Here is a 26,212-nt window from a genome sequence, read left to right on the forward strand (position 1 = left end):
ATATCAGTCCTAAAGTCTCCTGCTGCACAATAAAGTTTCATAAAAACTTAATCCAGCTCTTTGTTTTTCGTGCTTATCTATTTTTGGGAGAACGGATAAAAATGGAAAATAAAACTTTTTTCTTCCGTAACTGGTGTTTTATTCTTTAAATTTCTTAACATGAGAACACTGCATCAGTTACTACTCGATTATATAAGCCCATGCATTCATACACTGCATACAGCTAGAGTGCATTCAATATCAAATGTCACACTTGGTCACCATGGGAACCTTATGTATCCATGGCAACATAACATAACCATGGTAACCATTCCATGGTATCATGTCAAAGAATGACCTCGGAGAACATCTCAGTAAAGGGGGAGTCCGTTGAGAAAATTCCAAATTCTGGCTGCTTTCCCAAAGGGGCAACATCTCTCGGATGCAAATTTTACCAAAAATGGCTAGTCAGTAGTATGATTTTGTCAGCCATGGTTTAGTGTGACTTTTCATATTGAATACATCAGACATGGAGTTTAATACAAGCCCACGATAAATAACTAGAAACATATGAAATAGAAGGAAAACATTTCAGGACTATTTACAACTCGACCCTTTCAAAAAAACAACGGCCGTTTGGGAAAATTTCAGAAGAATGGGATATTCACCAAAATATCAAAACACCAAACAATCACCTGACCACGAAGGCCTCCACATAAGCAATTCAAGAAGCGTATCACACACAATTGGTTGCATGCAACGGGCCATAAAATAAGGCCCCGTACGTGAAATGTGTATGCAAAGTGAAACACTTATGTCGATATAGGCCTTACCAGAATTCAGGTATTTAGATTAACTCCTTGTAAAAAGAGAGTTAAATCCAATACCTTATTGCCATACACTTTTAGCTGAAGTTACGCTCTGAGAAACTTTTCTGGGTGCCATATGAACAACTCCACAATACCAATTTTCTGGTTTTAAATTGATAATAGCACTGTTGTGGTGCCTCAGTGAAGACCAGCAGTATTGTGACAGTTGTTGTCGAGCACTTTATGACAGATGAAAGTGAGTATAAATCACTTTAAAAACTCATTGAGTCATTTCGAGTTCTGATATTTTGAAGTTTCAGTTCTTCTGAAACCTGCCCAAAATCTTGGTTTACCAAAGTGATAAGTCCTGAAAGGGCTTCACAATAAGGGATCGTACGTAATTCCATGCTACAATATACTGGAGAGCTTATATAACTATATATGCAAGCAATAAATCTACAGGGAACAGGGGATAGGCTTGAATGTTTAGTGGGTTCAAGACCTCCGGGTTGTGATATTACCATGGCAGTACCTTTCACAAGAAATGTAGTGACAAAACTCACCACACAAGATGTTTTCAGCCCAATGGAGAATGCAGGTGTAGCAACATTATATACACATTTCGCATGTTTCTGCGTACAGAAACAACAGGTAGAGATATGGTGATGTGGAGATATCTCACTATTTTCATGACATAACACTTAATTATGGTTCTTGTCATTTGAAATGCATTCACTCCAAATGGAAGTGAAACACAATGTATTTGCCACAGCATGAAAGTCAAGAGTTAACAGTCGGCCATAACTGACCGTAACTATGGTAACAGGACAACGCCACCTATCCCCATGTTCCTCCACAGAGAATTCTCTGCACACAAAATAAAATGATTTAACATGAAGACAACGATAACAGATGTAGCCTTAAGAGCCACCTGGTGGACACCTTTGAAACAAAAACTTTCAATTAACAACTTCAGCACACGTGATATTAAATAATGAAGCATTATCATGTTCTTTAAGGCTTTCTACTGCATCTTCAACAGAGCGCCAATTATGAGAAAGTTTCAAGTGAAAATTTGTCGTCATTCGCCGAAGGAAACAGCTGTCCACCAGATGGCGATGTATGTTGTTAACTCCGCCCTTGAGGCATGCAGGCCTTTATATAGGTCATATATAGGTCTAAAAATGAAAAACCTAAATGCTGTCCAAATCTGAATATGTGTATGCCGTAAACAGCATGTGCCAGTGCATCACTATTCTACTCAAAAACAAACTTGAAAACATTGCAAATCTGTTTAAACCTATGCCAAAATGGTTCAACCCAATACCGCATAACCTTTGCATTGAAGTGGGTTCAACCATTTTGAATATTAGGGGCATGATATAAACATAAGATGCTCATCCACATACCAAAATTGGACAATCCAATGGATTTTCAAACAATGAAGTTTTGCTTATTTTCAGTTCAAGTATAGATGATATCTTGAATGTCAGGGCCGACCGAATTGAAACTCCGATAGTGCTGACAGGACCTAACAGAGTATAGTGTAATGGTTAAATGCTTTACACTATTCTCTGTTAGGCCCTGTTAGCGCTATCGGTGTTTCGATTCGGTCGGCCCAGGAGTTTTAAATAATGCACAATATGAACAGCCTGTATGCAGCGGGGCAATTGAACAACAATACAAGTTAATTAATGAATCAATTAATGACATACACAAACAGTCCAGCATAAGAACACATTGATCCATGAATTTCAGACATTTTTTGCAACAATTCGATTACTCAATTTGTACAAAAGTGATTAATTTCAGATAATTGCATACTCTGCAATCGACAGGATAGTCAACCTTTCAAGCACAGAGACAACAGAAAAACACATGTTTCATGGTTTCACTTATTGCCCTCTATACTGAAATTTTGACATGACTTTAGCAAACGCATATGCACCGTTGCCAACTAAAATGTCTGGAGTTCAAGAACGCGTCAATTCAACGATAAAACCATAATGCTGGCCACTAGAATAGCAATGCAATACCTCGAGAAAAGTTTATGTAAATTATGCAAATAGGCTAATGATTATAAAGCCATCCCCAAAAGACAGTACACTATCTTTAATGTTTAAGCAATTATGTAAAATTCAACTTCAAAACCAACGAATTCCTAAATTGAATATCTAATTTTTGGAAAACTATGTTTTGAGTATATCTTTCAACTAGTTGAAGTGTCTGGAGGTAATGTACTGGTACGGTCGTAACTCTCACCAACACCAAAAAAAGATCATCTGCTCGTAATCACTTAATAAGCTTGTTAACTTTCTATCAATTAGTCTGTTTATAGTTTATATGTTGAACATGTTATAATGCTGGTCGTATCCTACCATTAACTGTAGATGAGATCGACCTGTCAAAAAAATCTGAAGATTTTTCAGTCAGAAAAAAAAAAATCGATTTTTTTTCGCTGAAAAATGCACAACTATGGAGGTTTCTCCCTCTACGTGATAAGGTTGTCTTCATATACACTCATTGATGGCGTCACGTGTCTGATTATTTGCCAACCAGGCCTTTTTTGTCGTTTGCCTTGTCGCCTTTCTTCTGGTGAGGCCTGAAATGAGAGGACCAATTGATTAATTTTGACATGATAACAAGAGGGTTGATGCAAACCTAATGATGAAGACAACTCAAGTGGAAAAATTCCTCGTTATACCTTGTACGTATGAATGGATATCTAATGCCAAAGTTGTCACCTTTTGAATGACACTATTCCTTATAATCACCTAAATTGTATAGCAACTTGTAGAGACCTATATACCACATATAAAGTTATGACCTGAAATTTAAAGCTTAGATTCAAAAAAATAAAAACACTTCAAGAAAAAAAAAGATTCTACCCATCCCATAATACCCTAACAAAGCAATTAAGAGGAATAAAATAACAAAAGCTGTTTTGGCCGCGGCAGTACATTATGCCAAGCGAAATAGCTCAAATCTATCTATCTAAATTCACCCAACGTTGCAAATGATTTTAAGCAACATATCAATTCGGAAAACAAGTAAAAAATGTGTTCTAACAAGTGATGAAATACTTTGGTACAGATAAAGGCAAGATGAAGGGGTTTGGAAATAAAGATCAGCAATTGCCCAAAGCTAACGAATTGAAAGCCATAACCCAGATTGAATTCTATACCACTTAATCGTCCGCATGTACGTCTGCTTTTTCATCCCACCAGAAACTGATGACGAGACAAAAAATCACAAATCACAACAAAGACAAACTATTTATGAAAATCAAAATCTTGAAATCTCTCGTTAAAAGGTGTTTGCTTGAGCCTGGAATTCTAAACCTCCAGTTCACAGGCCTTGGTGTCTTTATATGCCCAACAATTTACAATCATGCATTGCTTAGAACAAACTAATTAGCCTCTTTCCAGTTGAGAGCCTCTTGTGGTAGATTTACCCAACTACACCGAGTTTTAGGGTCAGCCTCTGTTGATTTTGACATAACAGATAATGTAATGTCAGAAAGACCAAGCCTGACCCTTTACATGCTTCCTGAAATTGGTGGCTTGCATTGGAACTAACTTTTTTCCCCTTGTCCGTCATTAAAGGCATTCAAGTGTGTTGGTCAACCATGACTATCTCCTTTGTCCCTCCACCATAAGGCCTAGTTTCCCCTTATGACATCACTATTTTGGACACTCAGCGCCCCATTTCTGGAAAGGTGTATAACTCGGCCATTTTGTTTCCCCACAGCAGAACTCCACCACAAGGGCGGGACATCTGGAAGTAACAAAATCAATCAATTGGTGGCGCCATACATTGTACTTACGCATCACCAGCCGCGAGATCCTTCTTCATGCACTTCACATCCGTCACGCTGTCGATTCCCATCTCCGCAAGTGATCGTAACGCCGTCAGCGCTGCAGCATCATGGGATGCCTCGATTGTGACGCCCGCACCGTGACTGACTTGAGGCGGGTTGGTCGAGAGGGAGACCAGAGAGAGGAACTCATTTTTGTTGTTACCCTGGAAAGGATAAGGATACAGTCTTAATGCTAGGTGCCTGTACCCAAGATAATTAGCTGACAGCTTGCTAAAGGCTGCATCGGAGTATTACACATGGGCCTCGAACCTTCGACCTCCTGTTTTTTTCAATGTGGCCCCGAAAATCCGCATGGAGAGGGAAATGGAAAGTAAAGCCTCTCCAGAGTCCCATCATTTATACTCTTCATAAGAGTCAGACGCTCACTCTCACCTTTGGAAAATCAGTAAACTGGACCTGGAATCCGAGGACCTCAGCTAAGTAATGCAGCTGCATACTTGGTTCCACGACATGTTGTGCTGGTGGGCGAGCACCGGCCTTTCTCATCGCTTCGGCAGTTGGAGAGGCACCTACCATGAAATAGAATATATATTTGAAATAAACTGAAGAAACATTGTTCATACAGTTGATATGATCACCTTTTCTTCAAATATTTTCCAACCAACTTCTTAGTTTTTGATGAAAATTGGTGAGTGGATATCGTCTGCTCAATTCTGATCTTATCTCTGTGAATACAGAAGATGTATATTTGGTTTGACCATGTGTTGAGTTGGTGAACCAGCACTAGGTTTTCTCCACACTTGGGAAGTCACCTGAAGTAGCTTACAATGAGGTTTATTGGCATGATAGCTCAATCTTTGGACAGAGGAAGAGGCCACTGCTTGCCGCACATATTTCTCATTAGGTCTTTTGCTTACTATGGCATCTGCACCAGGTACAAGGATGCTGGTTTAATGTCCGATTCGAAGGACAAACTTTTCAATCAACTTTCATGTTTTCTTTAATTCAATCGCACGAAGTTCCTTTTTCTTATATGTTTACCTTTGTCTAGTAGTTCTTTAGCTATGACCGCTGTTGTCCTTGGCGAGACTGTGCTGTCACCCATTTGCATGGGGCCTCCTGGGACACGGTGCAATCCCATATCTGAGCCTGGCATCAGGATGACTCCCGGCACCAGCTGACGTCCGACAGTATGGTCCTGGTCGACAAATGTCACCTTCTTGTTCAGTTCATTTGGCTGGTTAAGAAGAGATATATAATTAAAATGGAGTAAATTTCATTCATAAGTCGCAAAGTTAAAATGGTGAACATTTCAATTTTTTTCAGAAATATACGAAAATTGGGAAAAATAAAGCAGTGTGATTATTAATTGGTTTACAGAAGCACAGCTGTGACTGAGAGATCAAACTGTCTGTATTGAAACTGTGTCACGACTTACAGAAGTGATGCCCCCGTTGACTCCCGTCTTCAGAGCCGGTTTATCAGGCTGTGGTGACGGCTTACTGTATCCAAGCAGCTGTAACATGGCCTCGGCAGCTGCACGCTTGGCAAACCTCTTATTTGGACCAACTCCTTCTGCAATGCTCGACCCGACTTGAACCTGCAGATGAAGAACCATAATTTGTCACGAGTTGAATTAAAATCACATCATTTTTAACTTGACCTTATCCGAGCAGACGATTACAAGTTACCACATTTCTCTCAATACAATGTTGTGGGTGCGGAAATGAGAAGTAAGAATTATCATTTGACCTGTCTGAAAAAAATTTCTTTCATTCTTTCCGAAAATCTTGTGGGTTTATCAGCTGCCCCCTTCCCCTCCCTCTCCCGAGCTGTGGTAAAATCATTGAGCTCAATAACAACAACTCCACCACTAACCTGCATAACGAACTCCCTTCTCCTCGGCTGCCCTCGCTCTTCAGCCAGCGTATAAATCGGATCCTTCTCCTTCTTCGCTTGCTGGATCTGTATCAGTCGACTAATCGGATTAATCCCGAGACCGTAATCTGGACACGCCTTTTGCATCTTGATCAAATTACGGTTCTTCTTCTTGTTGACTGGATTCTTCGGTTTGACCTTGACACTTGTGGCAACCATGCTGGGTAATGGTGCTAATTTGCGTAATTCGTCCAACATGGCTTTTGCAGCGCGTTTCTTTGAGATTTTCTTGCCGTTGCCTTCACCCTTCGTCTCGGCGATGTCCCCAACCGTGCAACGGGTGACGTAGGAACGCATGTGCGGTTGGCCCGACTCACTGATCACCTGTGAAAGAAAGGAAAGAGGAGTTGAAAAGAAGTGGTCAAAATGTCGGAGACCAATACATGATGTAACACTGTAAACCTGAATGAAAGAAAATTGTAGCAAAACTCGTTCTTATGGACACAAACTACTGTGGCACTTACCTCAAAATCGACTGGTACGCCTCTCTTGATTCCTATCTCGTGCACAAGACTGATCTCTGACTTGAGATCGTCAGGATGGTTCTCAGCTTCTCCACCATCCGCAACTGAAACAAGCAAGACAATCACATAGAAATACTCAAGAATTCTCTTCCCCACATCATGTGTAACAGAGATTCTCTTATCCTAAGACAGGGATTATACAAGTAAAATACAAACACAAAAGTGCTGACTTACCTTCAATGGGCTTAGCTGTATCTTGATTGGGTAGAGGGAGGTTACCGAGAACTTTGAGAGCTTTCTCGGCAGCACAGTGCCTTGCTGCCTGGCGGCTATGGCCCTCCCCAATGAACTCACGCTGCCCAACTTTCAGGGAGACGTAGAAGATCTTCGGCACCCGAGGGTAGTGGTATCTGAAGTTACACAACGATAGAAGCTTTTATTGAAGTGTGTTCAACTGGGCAGCCAGTCCCACTCATCCCACAGGCAAGCTGCCCAGAACCCAGCGGTCTATCTATGACTATCTGCCATATAGGAATCCAAGACAGGTCGTAGGAGGCAATGGACTTGTCAGCTATAGGTCTCACTCCCGCTTTACCTGTGTTTCCCACTAGTGCCAATGAATGCCTACCTCTGATTGTACATGCCCCGGTAGTCATAATTAGCTTGTGGATAGAAATGAGGCCTCTGTGGCTCTATAGGTGCGTAAATCGGACGCTCACATCTCTTCATAGCCAGGGCGTTTAGTCGTACTGTTGGTGTGATGTTGTTGTCCATATCTGAGTATGTATCCGCTGAAAGAAAATTCAATTTAATTCAAATGGATCTTATCCTGGAGTTTCTGTTCAGACGCGTTGGCGGAAGACCTATTTGGGATGGTTTGAAATTGTAAGGAATCACCACAGACTCTGTCATGAGTTTTCACCATGACAGGGGTTATAATGCCAGGGAACATTGTCTGCTTTACAGAATGTGATCAGGATACATGCCTCCAAAAGCCAATTCTCAGTCCAAGAATGTCCTTGACGGAGGAGTTCAGCCTCTACTATATTTATGGGGCACAAATGCCAGCTTTTGAGATCAAAATTATTTCAACCTGATGGATTGAAGAACTGAGAACTAAAACTTCACACGTACTAACTTCAAACCAACGGATTCGTGCAGTTTCAGTTCTCAGTGCTTCAATTCTAAACATACGGTACCTTGTTTGTATTCAGCACTGTCATGTATCATGCTGGCTCCCTCACGTTCTGAGTAAAGATATCTATACCCACCCCCGTGGACCGGCATGATCTTGCGTGGGCGTGGCGGAGGGTGTTTAAACTGCGTCTTCTCCAATGCGATGCCAGCAGCTGAGTGTTGCGCCTTCTTGATACTTGGACCCTTGGCAGAATATTCTTCTTCGCCAAGTTTCAATTTGACGAAGAAGATTTTCTTGTGGGCGGGTCCCTGTTCATCGACCAAGGTGTACTGGTGTTGAATCTGTTGGGGAGAAAAACAGATTCTTATGACCAATGAATACTATCGAGGCTCTCCACTTTGCCATGCATCACTATCAGTCACATAAAGTTCGCCAGTTTGACCCAAGTTCCTACTTATAACCCCCCTTTAACATTCGGTATTTTTGTTATATAGAATATTTACCTTATTATACCTAGCTAGCTCATTTATCAGACACATGGGGGTTTTCTCTTTTGTGTTTGCCAATAATGACCCATCGCCACTCTCATGGTCAGCAGAGGGGGCTGTCGCATTCCCGTTAAATGATGGCTGGTTGTCAATCTTTCCTGCCATCATTCCTGACAAACCGGCAGCGCCACCTGGTTTCAGTACAGGAGACACTGTCGCTGGTGCCATCTGGGGATTGGGATTGTAAACAACGGCTCCGACAACCATGCCTTTGTTTCCGCCATGTTGTTGTTGTTGTTGTTGGCCTTGGGTCATTCCTCCTCCTCGAATATGGGACATCTGGAAGAGAATATTTAAGAACAACTGACCAGATGCCATGAGATGATGAAGTGCCAGTTTTGTTTGTGCTGCCTGAGAGACAGTCACTGAACAACAGAAGAACAGGTACAAAAACTGAAAAGGCTTTTAAAGCCTAAAATTAAAAGGCACCAAAAATAAACATAAACTAGCCTTATTTTAAAAGTATTAATACTAATAGGCCCAATACTTCCCTTCTCTTGACTTTGATTACACAGGCAAGCAGAAAGAACTAGCTCTAGTAGCTGTCAAAAAAAATGATACCATAATTCTAGCACTTTGCAACCCATTCTGCTTCAACCTTGCTATGTCATGCTATGCTACCTACTGTACATACAACATGTCATGTATACACGGACTGTACATCAATGCATTACAAAACTGCGTTCTGAAATGATGACCGGCGAGCTGTCACTGTTGGTAACGAAATGTAACAAAACTAGACAAACCTTGCAGATTATTTCAGTTTGACTTGGGACTATGTGTTACAAAGAGTATATGGAAGGTGTTCCGTGTTCAGAAGAGGGTAATTAACAGCAGTAAATTAATTGGCAAACAGTAAAGAAAATGACAGGCTAACATGCGGCCATGTTGGTCTGCACCCGGATGACGTCGGAGGCGAAAATGTGGTCTGGAGATTATCCCGCGGGTGCGTGTTTTAAAGCTGAACTGTGCGATTTACCGGCATACCATTAAAGCTGAAGGGTGTAAACTTTATAACTGCAGCCAGGGGCCATGTTTTGACATTGCAGGATAAAAAGAATATGTGCCGGAATCCTCTCATCGGGAGTGCCGGTGGGAAGCTGGTTGGTCTCCAGTGTGGTCGAACAACCTAACCAACATGGCGTTACATTATGGTGGCCCAAATGGCGTCCCGCATAGGCCAACACCAATAATGAAGGTAATATTAAGAAGAAGAATTCTTAATTCTTAATAATACCACCATGCACTGATTTATACCTCAAAAGTTTCCAGTCAAAATAAGATAACTGCAATAGCATTGACATTGTGAAGTAATTCCTTGTGTGTCAAGATGCTGTCCAATCTCCCGGTCTTCGGTCCGTCTGTCGAATTTTACATGCACCCGCTGAAATTCTGGTGACTGGCGAATCAACTTGTATTAGTAGATCCCTCCGCTTGATCGGAGCACCTTGCTCGGGTCGATATCCTGATCCTCTGCAAGTAGTTTTTCGTTTATCTTAATGTCTCGCGTAGTGTGCAGTTTGTGGCACAGCAAGTTTGAGAGTTTATTGGCACTTATTACGTTTTTGTTTAGCTTTAGCATGATAATATTTCTATTGTTTCTAGTGTTATTTTCAACTGTGGCAGAGATGGTAGGTCGTGTGAAGCTTCTTGATGACGGTCACCATTCACGACGCTTGGAGAATGGATGCTGTCTCAGGTCTCATTAGGGAGTTTTTTTTGTTATTCATGCGCGGCCAACCCGTAGTTCCTAAAATCATTGATTTCTCGGTCCTTACAATAGGTCAGCGTTGATTCAGCAGTTGTTTTGGCAAAGACATGTTTTTTGGAGTTTCTGAAACCTAGAGCGCTACTCAATTGGCGACTAACAAGAAACTACGCATTTATACTGTTGTTGCCGACGTATGTGTACACTGAACTTGGGATGTGCGTCGGCCCCGTGTTGAAATGCCGTCCAGTGCCAGTTGGTGCGTTTTTCGCTGATTTGTGCAAAATTCAACATATCTCAAAAGTTCAATGGTTGACCCTCGATGTTTTTTTGATTTTTGTGTAGCGTAAGCAACTGTCTTTCATGGGAGAATGGTCTCTGTAAGAATTATTCAGGAAGAAATGTATAATATTTGGGGGTTTTCGTGATTGTCCGGCCCAATTGGCAATATTGCCATTTGGGGTGGTGAACATAGCTAGGAGCAAATGCGACGCTTATGATTTATTTAAAGAAATAAAATGCCCGATTTAACATCCTGCAGAATCAGGGGAATCGGGCGTTTCCAGTGATATACGACACAAATGGGTTGTTCTCATGCATTCACTTTGGAAACGCATTTTGAAATAGATGTTACGCCCTGTTAATGGAGCACGTCATCATCGCGTACATTTGGGAAAAACTCCCTAACGAGACCTCACCAGAGGGAGGAAAATGGACTGCAGTGTACCCAAAATATGTGCTCGATAGATGGCGCTGGTCAGGGCTAGCGACGAAAAGCGTCATCAGTAACCACTTTTCCTTTACATATTTCTCCAAATAACATCATTCAGAATCGAAGTCGTGATGTCTGCAATGGCAAAAAATAGAATCAAGAGTTCATGGACGCCACTCACCAACGATGAACAGAATAACAAGGTAATTTTTGGCGTATTTTTTTCTGAAAAAGTGCTCCAAAAATGTACATCATCAATAATAATGAATAGCCGCTGAATAGGGCCTAGAATATAGCCTGCTAATGCACTGCAGCACTGCTGTTGACTGTTGTGTACAGTGAAGGCCTCCACTGTTCTTGCTTATAGTCTGTAGATAGCAGTACTGCCAGTACCATTGTGATTCGGGCAGTGTTATAGGCCCAGCCGCGTCCCTAGCGTCCAGACTGCTCATTGACTTGCAAGTTTTGGCACAATAATATATAGACAATGGTGGAATGCTGTTGGCCTTTGGTCCTGAATGTGAGCGAGAGGTCGTAGGTTTGAATCGGTTACAACAGCAGTGATGACTGATCTGAATCTGATCGCACACACCCACGACGTCCCCATGTTCATGCAATACATAACATAGCCCACTGTCACTACAATAGGCCTATTCCAATTGTATTTGTACTGTAGTGCTCTAGTCCAACCAATGTTCCATTCTCTTTCATTTCTAGCTTTTTGAAGAAAGAAGAACTTTAATTGGAAAATGGGTAAGAAAACTACTGTAGAACCACCCTAAATTGCGTACACCTATGCCAGGCAGACACCTCCACACTGTGAACAATAGACATGTCTGTTCAGTCCCAATTAAGACTACCTATATAATTTGTGATTATGGTTTGAAGTTGTTCGTAATATGAGTATTATAAAGAGGCACTGAATTTTGGGAAAACCTTGTGTGCATTCTTCAATACCGGTAAGTATGACTTGGATGCTGAGTGAAAGACCCGAAGAAAGGAACTTAGACAATTTATCTCTCTTCCAGTTCGACAAGTGGAGTGACAACCAGCGTAAACAAATAATCGAGGACCTAATCCTGAGGTGCAAAGTAAAGCAGCTCGAATTCGCCGCTGAAATCCTGAAGACCAAAGTGCCGGTCCATCGCGATGACTTCACACGAGAATTACCGAGGGTCATCACTTTATACATCCTTTCATTTCTGGATCCACGCAGTTTGTGTCGATGTGCCCAGGTGAGATTTAGAGTCATCTGTATTTTGAACCATGGTTACATTGACCAATTGATCCACTTGACCAAGTTCCTTGCACCAAATATCAACCACTCATACACTCGTGTTACTCGATTTTGATTACTAGACTTGTGAATGGTCTACTATTCTTCATTATTTACAAAGTATGGTATGGGGCAGAGTCACCAGGATGGTGATGTTTGTGCAATAACTTCTTGATTTAACATTCTTCTAGGTTTGTTGGAACTGGAAGCACTTGAGTGAAGCCGACCAGATCTGGATGCCAAAATCGATTCGCCTCGGCTGGTATTTGACCTTTGACCCCAGTCCTCATGAGATTGGCATTTGGAAGAGAAATTACATTGAAAATGTCAACCTGTTGAACTTTCTGGCTCCAAAGGTGAGTTTTGAAACGTTTGAAAGACGTCAAAGTTTTTTTATGGAATAAAGTCATAGTTCAAGGGTCAAATTACTTTTGTTTTGATAACTGACTGAATGCATGTACCAATTAAGCAATAATCAATGTAACAAGTATGTTTAACTCAAAAGTATTTATGGATGCTGTTTTTTTCAGCTGATAAATCCATACTTGGCGCTAATGATAATCTTCCGCTAATTTCTAATCTGCATGTTTTCTCCTAACCCATTCTATTCTCTAACTGCACACTAGGAGACGCCACGCATGACTGCGCGGAGTTGCACAAGTTTGGACACATATAGATACAGCGAATACGGCGACGTAGGTTAACAAAGGTCATCTTAACAACTAACACTGTAAAATAGTCACATAACACTAACAAGTAACATTTGTGTTGTATTTGCACAGGTTACAAACGTAATAAGTCCTGAATTTGCCTTCTAACGTCCGGATCCTTTATTCTATGTTGTATTTGCACAGGTTACAAACGTAATAAGTCCTGAATTTGCCTTCTAACGTCCGGATCCTTTATTCTAACACTGCTTCACAAAATTATACACACCAAAGTCATAATTGATAAAATAGTTCGTCGGGATGACGATTCGTGCACGTGATTATAAAATACTCGGGAGACTGGAATAACTCTCTATCGCTCTCTTCTCTCTCTCTCTCTCTCTCTCTCTCTCTCTCTCTCTCTCTCTCTCTCTCTGCCGAGAGCGTGCGGACAGCTGTTTTGTATTCACGCGCAGCTTTGTCTGCACCAATCAGGGGGCAACGTTGATGCGTCTCCATCCAATGAGGAGCCGCATCAATGCTGACGTAATTGATCACGCTGGGGAGAATGGAGGATTAAAAGTAGATCGTGGGAATTTTCACAGGTATCTTATCTGATACCCAATTCCAATAATCTCGCACACTTAATTCCAAGAATTACACATTACAGTGCTTACGTCAGGAGAGAGAGAGAGAGAGAAGAGAGCGATAGAGAGTTATTCCAGTCTCCCGAGTATTTTATAATCACGTGCACGAATCGTCATCCCGACGAACTATTTTATCAATTATGACTTTGGTGTGTATAATTTTGTGAAGCAGTGTTAGAATAAAGGATCCGGACGTTAGAAGGCAAATTCAGGACTTATTACGTTTGTAACCTGTGCAAATACAACATAGAATAAAGGATCCGGACGTTAGAAGGCAAATTCAGGACTTATTACGTTTGTAACCTGTGCAAATACAACATGGCGACCTTCCCAGGATCTTCAATTCGTGACAGTGAGTCCGGATGCGTTTCAGTCTTGGAGCAGATTCTATTAACCGAGGACTCCGTTTTTCACGCCACGTGCTAGTGCTACTGCAGTCCATTATGTACATTACGTGTACACCTACGTGATTTCTAACTCGCTCATTTCATCACATTCTGAATATCTTGGTGAATCCTCTGCTGACATTCAGCTCACTTCTAGGAATTATGCCAAAGGTTATTTACCCACAGGCCAAGGTTTGGTCATTTTATTTGATTCAGGAGCCACTGAGACTCTGATTGGTTTGGAAACTGTGAGGGACTCCCCCTATTTGTCCAAATTGCCCAAGGTTGATATTAAACCAATCAAATTTCGTATTGGTAATGGAGAATTTTTGTTTGCAAAACAGGCCATTCGTTTGTCAATATAATATTTATAAAATCGTGAATTTTTTTCTAAACTGTTCGTGACGTAAGTGCGAATTTCATTATATTTATATATCGTCACTTTCGTTATAAATCACTGTGATCGCCATGAATCACTGTGAGTGTGAGCGCAGCATTTTTTAATCGATTGACGGACACCGTCTTCGTCAGTACGCATAGTACACGTCTATCTCTGTGTGTACCGAACTATTCAACTTCTACATCATGACATGTGCTATAACGTTCACGGATGATGTGCCCAGCAGCCAGAATACTCTTCAATTCGCCCTGATGTCTACTCGAGATCCGATACCGTTCCAGGCTCCAGCTGATCCAGCGTTGCAGTTTTAAAAGAGACATTTTATCAACTTTTTGAAAGACATTTTATAAACTTTTGAGAGACATTTGTAAACTTTTTGATAGTCATTTATATTAACTGTTTTGAAAGACATTTTATAAACTAATTAGTAATAGGACAATATTTTTGTGCATCATTTCAATTTTGGCAGAGTATAGTACAATACTTTGCAATATCAGTCGATTCATAGCATTTAATGCATTTAATCTTAAATTTTCACTCGTTATTGCAAACTGACTGGAACCGGACCCCGAGGATTTTGACAACTGTATATCTATAATATGAACTTTGTTTAGCTTTGCCCTGTTACAGCAAGATAGACAACAGACCAACCCAACCTTTAATGTTGCATTTCCTTTTCAGAAGAAATTAACTTTTGCTTCCCAAATACCTGACTTTTTATTCCTTCATAACTAACTTTTACCCCTTTACAGTAATAATGGAAGGGCCAGCAGATCCAGCACCACCTGCTTTCAGGGGCACCGATTTTCTACCTCCTTTGTTTGATGGTGAAGTGATCGACCATGACATTTGTCATGCACATATCTTATCGTTTATGGACTACCTTCACTTCCACAATCTCCACGAGCCAGCAAATGCTGCAGAGATGATTCATATCATAACATTGTTCAAGGCTAGACTTCGTGGCAAAGCACGTCTGTGGGCAGAGGGAAAAGTTTTCCCCACTATCGCTAATCTCAGAGCACAGTTTATGCAGCGGTTCAGTCCAACCCATTCAAATTTTGCCAATGTCAAGCATTTTCATTCTCTTTCCCATACCCCAGGCGATTCAGCCGAAATGACTCTCAATAAGATACGCTTAGCAGCCCGGCGTATTCATTATAATGAGGTCCAGGTTCGGGACAAATTCTTACAGGTTTTGCCTACCAATTGTCAGGCAGCAGTCATCATGGCTGCCCCTGCAGATGCAGACGTGGCAGTTCTCGTTGAACGTGCTCAACAATATTTAGATTTTTCTGAGCCAGACAGGCCAACTACTGCTAATAAGCAGGTATCATTTATCACTGATCAGGTCCATGTGACCACTGCTAGTGCTAGTGCATCCACTAACAGTAGTGCTTGTGCAGTTGACAGGCTTACTGAGCAACTTGCTGCTCTTCGCACAGAAGTGCAAGATTTGTCTATAGAGGTCAGGACTCAACCTCAGGTTCATTTTAGTCAACCACAGTCCAACTCTGATACTGGTGCTCGTACATATAGCTCGAACTACCGTTCAAGTTCGCCATCTCCTGTGAGTCATCAGTCTAGACGTCCTAGTCGTAGTCCGGCTAGAGACCGTTATCGTTATAGTCATCGTGTATCCAGTAGATCCCCATGTAGGGACAGTCGTCGTTCTCAGGGTTCCTATGGTATTTCTCGTTCTGGTAACTCTCCCCGTCGTGCCACCTCCAACATTGTCTGTTATTTCTGCCACAAACCCAATCATGTGTGGAGAAACTGTTATACTTACCAGAACATGGTCAGTCGTGGGATGAACCCTACTTTCATGCCCGTAAGGCCTCCAGCGCCACCCTTTTCTCCGTCCCATTATCAGCCATCAGATAATGGTCAACAGTTTCGTCAGGATACTCGATGTCCTCAACCCTACCCCTTCCAATCCTATAAGCCAGATAACAGGTCTAGGTTTGATCAGTACTCTGGACCACAACAGCAAAATTTTTAGATAGGAGAAGCACTAACTGCCACTTAGATGCCTCTCCGACTCTATTTTCTGCTCAGCATTCTGGTGATCAACATTCTAGTGATCATTTGTCTTCATCGTATAATCCACATTCTGAATATCTTGGTGAATCCTCTGCTGACATTCAGCTCACTTCTAGGAATTATGCCAAAGGTTATTTACCCACAGGCCAAGGTTTGGTCATTTTATTTGATTCAGGAGCCACTGAGACTCTGATTGGTTTGGAAACTGTGAGGGACTCCCCCTATTTGTCCAAATTGCCCAAGGTTGATATTAAACCAATCAAATTTCGTATTGGTAATGGAGAATTTTTGTTTGCAAAACAGGCCATTAAGCCTAAAGTTACTATTCAAGGGAACCATTTCAATGTATATTGTGTCATAGCTGAAAATTTCATTGGTCCTGATATTCTTTTGGGTACATCTACCATGAAGGAACTCAAAGGTTCTTTGGATTTCATTACAAATTCGTTCAAGGTCAGGTCAAAGAAGGCTTGGTTACGTCCTACTGTCAATACTGTCATTAGACCAGGTCAGGTTAGGGTCATTCACGTTAAAGGCAAATTGCCCCATCACATGAAAAACTCGGCACTCATATTGAATTCATCGTCTCATTTGTCTAGGTTTTGTCCTTCAACCATGATGGTCAAATTGAAACACGGTTTAGCTCCTATTCGTATTTATAACCATTCTCGTAAACCCGTCAATATTCGGTCTGACAAGCCTATTGTCTTCACCAACTTGGATGATTTTATTCATGTAACTCAAAGTTTGTCTCCAAGCTGCCTCAAGCAAAATCAACCCTGTGCTCCGTCACAACCACCTGTTGATGATCAAGACTCGCATTTGTCAGCTAGGGACATTTTAAGGCGAGATGTTAAATTAGACCATAGTATTCTGTCTACGCCAGAACAGGCCAGTGTGTATGATATTTTGGAAAACCATGCTCCAGCCTTTAGTCTTCGAGGTGAGGTTGGGACTTGTCCCAATTTTGAGGTGGACATCCATCTCAAGGATGAAACCCCTTTCTATATCCGACCATATCCGGTCGCTGAGGAAAACAAACCTCTCATTGATAAGGAACTTGATAAATTAGTCAAGTTGGGCATTTTGCATCAAGGACATACATCATATTCCAGTCCAATTTTGCTTGTCAAGAAGAAGGATTCTACTGAGAAGCGCGTTGTAACAGATTTTCGGTTTTTAAATAGTCGAGTTCATTGTGCAAATCAAGATTTCACTCCTTTGAAAACCATCTTAGCTAGAATCGGTCAGTCAAATTGTAAAGTCTTGAGTGTCATAGATTTGAAAAGTGCTTTTCATTGTCTACCTTTGTCTCGTAGGGCACAGGCCTACACCGGCATATCTGCCTACAACGGTGGTCGAACTTTTTACTATCGTAGACTTCCAATGGGTTTGTCCATTTCTCCGTCCATTTTCTCTCAGAAAATCAATGATATCCTTTCTAATATTCCCAACTCTAATCTCTTTTGCTGTGCAGTACATGATGACATTCTCATCTTCAGTAAAGATAAGAAAGAGCATACTGTACATCTGCAACAAATTTTCCAGGCTTTGATTGCCAATGGCTTGAAGATTTCTCCTAAGAAATGTCGCTTGTTTCAGACTAGAGTTGTTTACTTGGGTCATGTTCTGTCCATTTCTCCTGATGGTTTTGTTCAAATTTCGGCTATGAATGACAAGTGTTTGTCTATTAGGAATATGAAGACCCCTACATGTCAGAAAGCGGTCCGAAGGTTTGTCGGTGCTGTGTCATATTTGAGTCAATATTTACCTAGATTGCAGGAATTGCTTACACCTTTACATGAGCTGACACGCAAATCTAAGCATTTCCATTGGCAACCCCATCATGAGATAGCTTTTCATACTATCAAAGACTTGCTCATCAAGCCACCTGTCTTGAATGCACCCACTACTAGAGGTGAATTCAGATTGTATAGTGATACTTCACGTATTGCTACAGGTTCATATCTTGCTCAATACTCTGATGGGCAAGAACGCATCATCGCATACTATTCCAAGCGCTTGCCAAAGGCGGCAAAGAACTATTCTGTTAGTGAGCTTGAATTACTTGGACTCCTCATCAATGTAACAGCTTTTCAGTATTTGTTACAAGACAGGACTTTCCAGGCTTTTGTTGATCATTCTTCTTTGGTTCAGATTGTAAAGTCAAAGAAGCAGCCACCGACCACTAGGTTGCAAAAGCTGCTTGAGCGACTGTCTCCCTATAGTTTTCAGTTGTCGTACCTGCCAGGCAAAGAGCTTGTGTTAGCTGATTTCTTGTCACGTGCTCCTCTAGATGATGATACTGAGTTAGATAGGATTATGCCAATCGCGTTCCAGGCACAATCACCTGTTATTTATGAATTAGAGTCTCTTTCAACCCCTGTTCAGGAGCATGCATTTTATACACTGCCACTTCCTGAAAAGATTGTTACCAGGTCATATGCAAAGAAAATGAACATTCCTGTGCCTCTTCTGCATAGGCCAAAACCAATTCCCAAACCACGAACACATGTTCCTTGTCAGCAGACAGTGTCTGTTGCACCTACACACACTCCTCTTGTTAATGGCATTCAAAACAATGTGCCACCAGTATCTATACTTCCAAAAGCTCCACGTGTGCCCATTGTTACATCAACAGTGGCACCACCAGTGTCAGTGATTCCATTTGTTCTCCAACAGAATGACAAATCTCAATCATCAACCAAGGTTGCTGATGAACCTAGGCTCATTGATTCCGCTCTTCCTCCATCTTCTGTCGTTGAAGAGTATTCAGATGATATTTTAGATCTCCTGGTTAGACCCACACCATTGGTTCCAAGGATTGATAGCATGCATACCAAGCATGTCCCTGATCAGGCATCTCTGAATAAGGTATTGAAGATCATCAGACGCAAGGTGATTCGGGATTACAATCTCCCTATTGAGGCACAACAGCTTAGTACCGCACAACAGACATCTCCGTATTTTAAACCCATCTATGATTACTTAGTCCATGATATCTTGCCAGCAGATAAGAAAGCTGCTAGGGTCGTTAGCATCAAATCTGAGCAGTATCTGACTTTCAATGGCATTCTGTTCAGGATTTTCTTTCCCACCAATTCTGAGAATTTCTGTTTTCAATTAGCAGTTCCGGAAAAGTATATAGATACCATCATAGGCCAACATCATGGCTCAGGTTTGCTTCTGGGACACGGAGGATGTACCAGAACTTATCTCACCATTAGGAAAAATTTCTATTTTCCATCTATGTTCCAACGCATTGTCTCGTATATTCAATCATGTGATAGGTGTCAACAACTTAAGGGAAAGTCTGATACTATGCGGACATTTCATGAACGCATTCCAGCCAGTTTTGAACCATTCCAGACCATTAGTATGGATTTCAAATCCATGCCCACATCTCCATCAGGTTACCGTCATATGCTAGTGGTGACATGTGCCATGACCAGGTTTGTTGTGGCCGTCCCGCTAAAGACAATTGACGCCCCCACTGTTTGTGAAGCCCTTCTCCAGAAGGTGATTACTCTGTTTGGCGTCCCATCTGTAATTTTGTCAGATGCAGCAGCATCTCTCACCGGTCATCTTGTTGAATTACTGTGTGCGACACTTGGCATTCAACAGAAGCTTGTCTCTGTAGAAAACCATGGTAGTCTTATGGCTGAACGGCAAATCAAATCCATTGCCGACCTCATCAAAGCAAATCTCCTTGAGTATGGTGTTTCTTGGACTCAATTCGTGTCCACAGCAGTGTACACATACAATTCATTTTCAAGTGCTCACTTGGGAGGTTACTCTCCTTTCTATTTGCTCTTCTTGCGTGAACCAGCTGATTTGTCCACTTTGAATTTCAAACCATGTCTAGGTCTCTCACGGTCACATGCTGAGTATGTCCAACATCTGCGACAGAAATTTCAGAATGTGTCCAAATGTATGCTGCAGCTCCAAGAGCACCAGCAACTGTCTCAAAATGCCAAGATTGCTAACAAACTTCAGAAATCTCCCATCTATGCTGAAGGTCAGTTGGTTTATCTACATAAACCCAACACTACAGGGATGACGGCCAACACAAGAAAGTTTAAGACTCTTTGGGTTGGCCCATTTGTTATACACCAGGTTTTGGATAGGACACACTATATTATAGCAGATTTGAAGGGAAACATCATTCCTGATATCTTCAATTTTGCAAGGTTGAAACCAGCATTTTTGAGGGCCACAGGTCAGAAAAATGTAGCCCATCTCCAGCAGTTGCAAAACTTGCTTCATAAGGCAGACAAGGCACAGGATGAGAAAGCTGTGCATGCTGCTTATGCTTTGGATTTCACTGATGAGACAGGTTCCGCTCATGAATCCACCACCTATAGAGGCGACATCTATGCCTCACAGGCTGAACTTTGTGATTTCAATATTCATTTGTCTCATGCCGAGGGTAACCATGGCATGATTGCTCCCTCTGTGTTGTCCACTAAGCAACAGGATGATTTGTCTCGGCTCACTTGGCAATCTCCATCAGAGTTTGATTACACCACTTTGAAACGGGCGCGTTTCAAAAATGGATGCCTAGAACTCTTGCTCTCTGTGCCTTTTGGGCAGAAACAGTTTAGCTATTGGTGGTCACCTCAATTTGAACCACATGTTGTCAGCATTGTCCAGTTTGTGTTAAGTGCCAAGGATATAAGATGTACAGGGTGTCCCAACCCGTTAAAAATGTTCAAAGATAAGACCATTCATGATAAGTCACATATTTTGGCGAAAAGCCAAGAGAAAAGTGATTAGACGACAATTTATTGAGAATATGGTTTGTTTTTAAAACATCTCAAGTGGTTTCTTGTTGTCGTTGTTATGGTAATGATGTCATTTGGTGTTTACAACAAGACGTTGCTATATTGCTTATCAAAACAAATCTTTATGAGAATAATTATTTCACCCTCATTGCTATTTTTATAAAAGCTAGTGAGTTGTTAGTTGGATAATTGTAGAAACATCTATTAGCTATAGATGTGATATTTTTTTCTACTTGTCTTCAATGAAGCTTTGTGCAACAGTAATCTGTCTATTGAACAGTTTTCCAGTTTGAGTATTTTATTATCAATACTCTATTTTATTGGATGTTTGTACGGCTACATGTTAGCAAAGCCAACTCTCATCAGTCTTGGGACTGATTTATTTTCGTGATGGGTTTCTGTCTCCAAGCAGTGCTTGTGGCAATTGCTGTTTCGAGACAGCTCACACAATAGTGTATGATTTAAGCAATTTGGATACTTTTGTGACAACAACATTTTTTTTTCGTTGACGTAAATACGCGTGTCATCCAGAAGTTCTTCGAGTTAAACTTTATTTTCCACAGTTTTCAGATGCCTCGTCGACCGGTCCAGTCAGTTTCGCAATATTCCCAGCAGAGGTTTTGACACTTCATCGTATCATTGCATATTTTAACATGCTGTTTAGCATGAGATTAATGATTCAATGTATAATTATATTGTAACCTTATGCTCATACTTTGTCATGAATGAAGTGGTCATTCATTAGTAAGTGGAACAAAATACATATATTGTAACTAAGTTCGGCCGCTGGCTGAACACTGTTGGGAACCCCGAACCATATGATGTAATTTAAGTTCATTCGCTGCATGAACACCTCGTTTAAAGCCTTATTATCATTGATTGTACCCCATTCAACAATACTATGTGTTAAGCCAAAGTCATATTCCTCTAATTGTTTTTAAAAAAAAAAAAAAAATATTTTAACTTCGTAAAATATTTTACCAGTTCCGCGGGATGTTGTATAGTAATTGTAAAACCTTTCTTGTGAGTAGCACTGTAATGTGTAATTCTTGGAATTAAGTGTGCGAGATTATTGGAATTGGGTATCAGATAAGATACCTGTGAAAATTCCCACGATCTACTTTTAATCCTCCATTCTCCCCAGCGTGATCAATTACGTCAGCATTGATGCGGCTCCTCATTGGATGGAGACGCATCAACGTTGCCCCCTGATTGGTGCAGACAAAGCTGCGCGTGAATACAAAACAGCTGTCCGCACGCTCTCGGCAGAGAGAGAGAGAGAGAGAGAGAGAGAGAGAGAGAAGAGAGCGATAGAGAGTTATTCCAGTCTCCCGAGTATTTTATAATCACGTGCACGAATCGTCATCCCGACGAACTATTTTATCAATTATGACTTTGGTGTGTATAATTTTGTGAAGCAGTGTTAGAATAAAGGATCCGGACGTTAGAAGGCAAATTCAGGACTTATTACGTTTGTAACCTGTGCAAATACAACATAGAATAAAGGATCCGGACGTTAGAAGGCAAATTCAGGACTTATTACGTTTGTAACCTGTGCAAATACAACATTTGCATGTACGTACTAAAAAGTAGCAGCAGAATATAATTTCCCAAACTCCCATATTTTAAGTCTGCCCTATCACTGAGGTGATCTGCAGGTCTGAGTGATGCACTTCGAAAAGCTATCCCTGGCATGTTTCCTACCTCTCTTTCAATACTAATTGTCCGAGGAATAATTGTCTGAAACAAAATGCCCTGTCCTCCCATCCCTCAGAAAGGTTTGCTTGTTTGTCGTATAAATTTTGCTTCTGCAGATGCAATGCCTTGTAATTTGTGCTTTAACTTGTAAAAGAAAAAGTGTGGTTGTCTGTTTCATCTAGGAAATCATTTTGCTTTTCAAAAGTCTTGTTATAGGAACCAGACTGTAGGATCCTTTATTGTAGATTGATAGTCATAGATTAAAAGGAGCCTCTACAGGCAGGAGCCAAGTTCTTGCCTGTAGCCCCCCTTTAATAGACGATATCGCTCATTTTTCTTCACGGTTCATCACTAGTCTATGCATAGTGAATTCACAGGACGCAAGGTGTAAATGGGTTAATGTTCATTTAGCAGGCATGCCTATCACTATCACCGAAAATATCGTCACTGTCACGGACAAATGTTATTTTCACATGAATGGAGAGTTATTTATAAAACTGTGAATGAAGTTTCATCATGTATTCAATCACACCCATTGATTTTATCCAGCATCACCTTTAGTTTCAGGTGTGGTACGGTCTACAATTTTTCACCACTTGGGACTTGATACTGCTATTATTTCATACAAGTCCCAACGACTGATTATCATAATCAACACTGTAACAGCCACTCTTACCAGTTTAAAATACTGCTGCTGTTTTAGTGTGATTCTTAAAGGCCTAGTGTGTTCGTTCAAAAAGTTGAACAAATGTTTTAGGCCTGTGAACAGAGCCTTGTCTGTCTCTGACAGCCAATCACACCGTTATTTGTAAGTAATCGTTCCTAAATCTTCCTCTTTTCAGGGAATTCAGTCATCACCCGTCCCCCTCCAGGAACGACTTGACAGACTCTCCATAAAGGTTGCCAAGGAGAAGAAAGAGAAGGCCAAGACAATGTCGCCAGCGCCGTGGAAGGGTTCAGATAAAGTTCCGACTGATACGTGGCGATACAATTACCTGAAAAATGACGATGAAATAGAGAAAGTGAAGAAACTGTGAGTGCATATACCTGAAAATAGGCCTTTTTTGTTTACAATTGAAGTCTTATTGTAGAGTGCCAAAAATAGAGACTTGAATATTTGTTTGATTCTGGTTTCAGGAGGAAGAAGGGATTCTACGGACAGGATGCCGTGAAAATTGAAAGTTCTGCCAAATTTAAAATCAAGTCAGGAGCAAGCCTCTCATCTGCCAATAAAAATAAACCAAGAACTATACCTGTAAGTATTTAAATCGTTGTATCTTTGAGGATGTACCATTCATCATGATCATGATTAGATAACCTATGTGACTATATTGCCACCAGTGTAATCACAGTCGCACAGTATTTTGGCTCAGCTGGGCACAGATATTTCTTTCATTGCCGGCTCCCGAAGCCTCCTCCTACCTCATTAGATATGCCTTAAAATTCTGTTTCTCACTTTGCAGAAAGTGAGCTACAATACTGAAGAACTAGACACAGAAGGACGTCCACAGTGGGCTAAGTTCCAGAGTGGCGCCCCATTTGTGAACAAGAGTGAGTTGGGAGAATCGAAGACGATGGATGCATCGGATCGGCCCGGACCCGTCCACCGAATAAGAGTGCCACCACAGAGGAGTGACAGAGATCCGCCAAGTAAGTTGTTTCCCTTGTTTGTTGCACTGCTGTGTTGGAAATTCACTGAGGTAGTGTCGGTGGAAGTGTAAGTTCTGATAAAGCCCTTTATTCTGTACCGCAGTCGCCAAGAAGTTCACATTCGTTCCCTGTCATACTACCATGTTCTTGAGGACCAACAGTGTGATAGTAACTTTGCCATCGATTCAAAATCTGGAATATTGTGGTATGCTTCTTGTATACTTAAACTTTATTACTTATATCTAACCCCTTCTCTTTCCAGGCTCAAATTTGTTTCCACATGGTCAAGCTTGGACGCAACCGGCGCACGACTCCGACGAGGAGTGACCAAGATCGGTGACAGCTGAGATATTAGAATAAATAGACATTGAGAGTTTTGTCCATTGGTGATTAGGTCTCGACTGTGAGACTACAGGACCATGTCCATGATCACAGGAGTGATTTCGTTGTTCTTTCTGATGTTTAACTTGGAAGACAGCATTCAAGAGGGCAGCCTGGGGACTTGAATTCGGAAATTATTAGGTCAGACATTCAAGAGGCATTTTCGCCTCGAGTGTTGAATACTGTGAAAAGGGTTGAGAGCGAACATAGGCCATTTTGGAGGGCACTGATTCCCGCGGAACTGGTTCCCGCGGACCTCTAACAGTTTGTATAGTGTACCTTCTGATGTCAGTATTGGCATCTCCTTACAGAAAGTTCGAAGTTGACTGGTGCATGTTATTGTGTTTACATATAGATGTAGGTCAGCTATACAGCTTGTATGGGTTGGGGTATTCAAGTTTTGCAGCACAAGAGAAATTGTCCATTTGCAAAACGGGCCAGTTGGGTTTTTCAGAATTATTCATTCAGTCTTTTTAGTGCAAACAGTTCCGTCCCAATATTCTGTCCATCCGTCCTATTTCTTGGTAAACTTATTACTGCAATGCTCCTACTTCAGTTTTGAACAGAAAGGCTCGGTGTAGATGTACACATGAAGTTTGAAGAAGAAGCATTTGCTAGTCTTTATTCATATCACCCTTTGTATGTGTATTCAAGAACTTATTTATTTACTCATTCATCATGCCTAGAGATCACTGTAATATATTTTATGGAAATTTAGCTTTATTAGATAGACTAGAAGTAAAGTTGGCGCTTAGATAGCAGAAAAAATTGTCAATCAGTTGTAAAATTTTCAAACATCATCAAGTCTTGTAATATTCATACTGTATACACTTTTGGTAAAATAAACAAATCATTTTACAATTCACATACATATCTTGTGATGTCTTTGACTGACCAGTGGTATGTCCTTGTGGTATGAATTTTTGATGGACAATGAAATGTCATAGCGTGTCCACAACAAATCCCTTTCGGAGTAGGAGAGTGGAAACCTTGAAGCATCTGTCACCTCTGAGGTCCCGCACTGATTCCAGGTCTGGCTTGGTACACTCATGTGACAGAGAGGGTGACTCTCCCCCAACCATCTTGGGTCTCTGATTTCCTTCTACAGACATTACGAATTGTCCAGTGATCATCTGCTCTCAACCATTTTAAATGGGGTTGTCTCTCTTTTGAATCGGTGAACA

The 26,212-nt window shown here is 41.1% G+C and overlaps 2 protein-coding genes across 4 annotated transcripts; one reads left to right on the top strand and one right to left on the bottom strand.

Moving 5' to 3' along the window:
* Positions 1–115: 115 nt before the first annotated feature.
* On the bottom strand, positions 116–9,599 carry LOC135503044 (double-stranded RNA-binding protein Staufen homolog 2-like). 2 transcript variants are annotated; one of them, XM_064796325.1, is made up of 13 exons: positions 9,443–9,599; positions 8,652–8,975; positions 8,210–8,489; positions 7,639–7,801; positions 7,245–7,420; positions 7,011–7,114; positions 6,487–6,870; positions 6,047–6,208; positions 5,650–5,845; positions 5,041–5,177; positions 4,615–4,811; positions 3,973–4,018; positions 116–3,390 (listed from the first exon to the last, which is right to left on the bottom strand). In XM_064796325.1, exons 2-12 carry the CDS (start codon positions 8,973–8,975, stop codon positions 3,976–3,978), a joined length of 2,166 nt encoding a protein of 721 aa, XP_064652395.1. In that variant the 5' UTR covers positions 9,443–9,599; the 3' UTR covers positions 116–3,390; positions 3,973–3,975. The 2 variants fall into 2 exon arrangements, with proteins under 2 accessions (XP_064652395.1, XP_064652394.1); XM_064796324.1 differs by lacking the exon at positions 3,973–4,018.
* A 1,567-nt stretch (positions 9,600–11,166) lies between these two features.
* On the top strand, positions 11,167–25,893 carry LOC135503046 (F-box only protein 16-like). Of its 2 annotated transcripts, XM_064796326.1 has the most exons (9): positions 11,167–11,319; positions 11,834–11,869; positions 12,145–12,351; positions 12,584–12,748; positions 13,019–13,087; positions 23,840–24,030; positions 24,135–24,252; positions 24,461–24,647; positions 24,910–25,893. In XM_064796326.1, exons 1-9 carry the CDS (start codon positions 11,248–11,250, stop codon positions 24,972–24,974), a joined length of 1,110 nt encoding a protein of 369 aa, XP_064652396.1. In that variant the 5' UTR covers positions 11,167–11,247; the 3' UTR covers positions 24,975–25,893. The 2 variants fall into 2 exon arrangements, with proteins under 2 accessions (XP_064652396.1, XP_064652397.1); XM_064796327.1 differs by lacking the exon at positions 13,019–13,087.
* The last annotated feature ends 319 nt before the right edge of the window (positions 25,894–26,212 follow it).

Source organism: Lineus longissimus, chromosome 19 (genome assembly GCF_910592395.1).
Source record: "Lineus longissimus chromosome 19, tnLinLong1.2, whole genome shotgun sequence".
In the NCBI taxonomy this organism is placed as follows: Eukaryota; Metazoa; Nemertea; class Pilidiophora; order Heteronemertea; family Lineidae; genus Lineus; species Lineus longissimus.

Bases quoted from the DNA above. Each gene is read 5' to 3' on its own strand.
- LOC135503044 (XM_064796324.1), bottom strand. From the start codon at position 8,975: ATGTCCCATATTCGAGGAGGAGGAATGACCCAAGGCCAACAACAACAA. The intron at 7,421-7,638 runs GTAGGCATTCAT...GTGTAACTTCAG, and splicing joins CGGGGCATGTACAATCAGAG to ATACCACTACCCTCGGGTGC. The intron at 5,178-5,649 runs GTAAACATATAA...ATTTCATGGTAG, and splicing joins TAAAGAACTACTAGACAAAG to GTGCCTCTCCAACTGCCGAA.
- LOC135503046 (XM_064796326.1), top strand. From the start codon at position 11,248: ATGTCTGCAATGGCAAAAAATAGAATCAAGAGTTCATGGACGCCACTC. The intron at 12,352-12,583 runs GTGAGATTTAGA...ACATTCTTCTAG, and splicing joins GTTTGTGTCGATGTGCCCAG to GTTTGTTGGAACTGGAAGCA. The intron at 12,749-13,018 runs GTGAGTTTTGAA...ACTGCACACTAG, and splicing joins TGAACTTTCTGGCTCCAAAG to GAGACGCCACGCATGACTGC.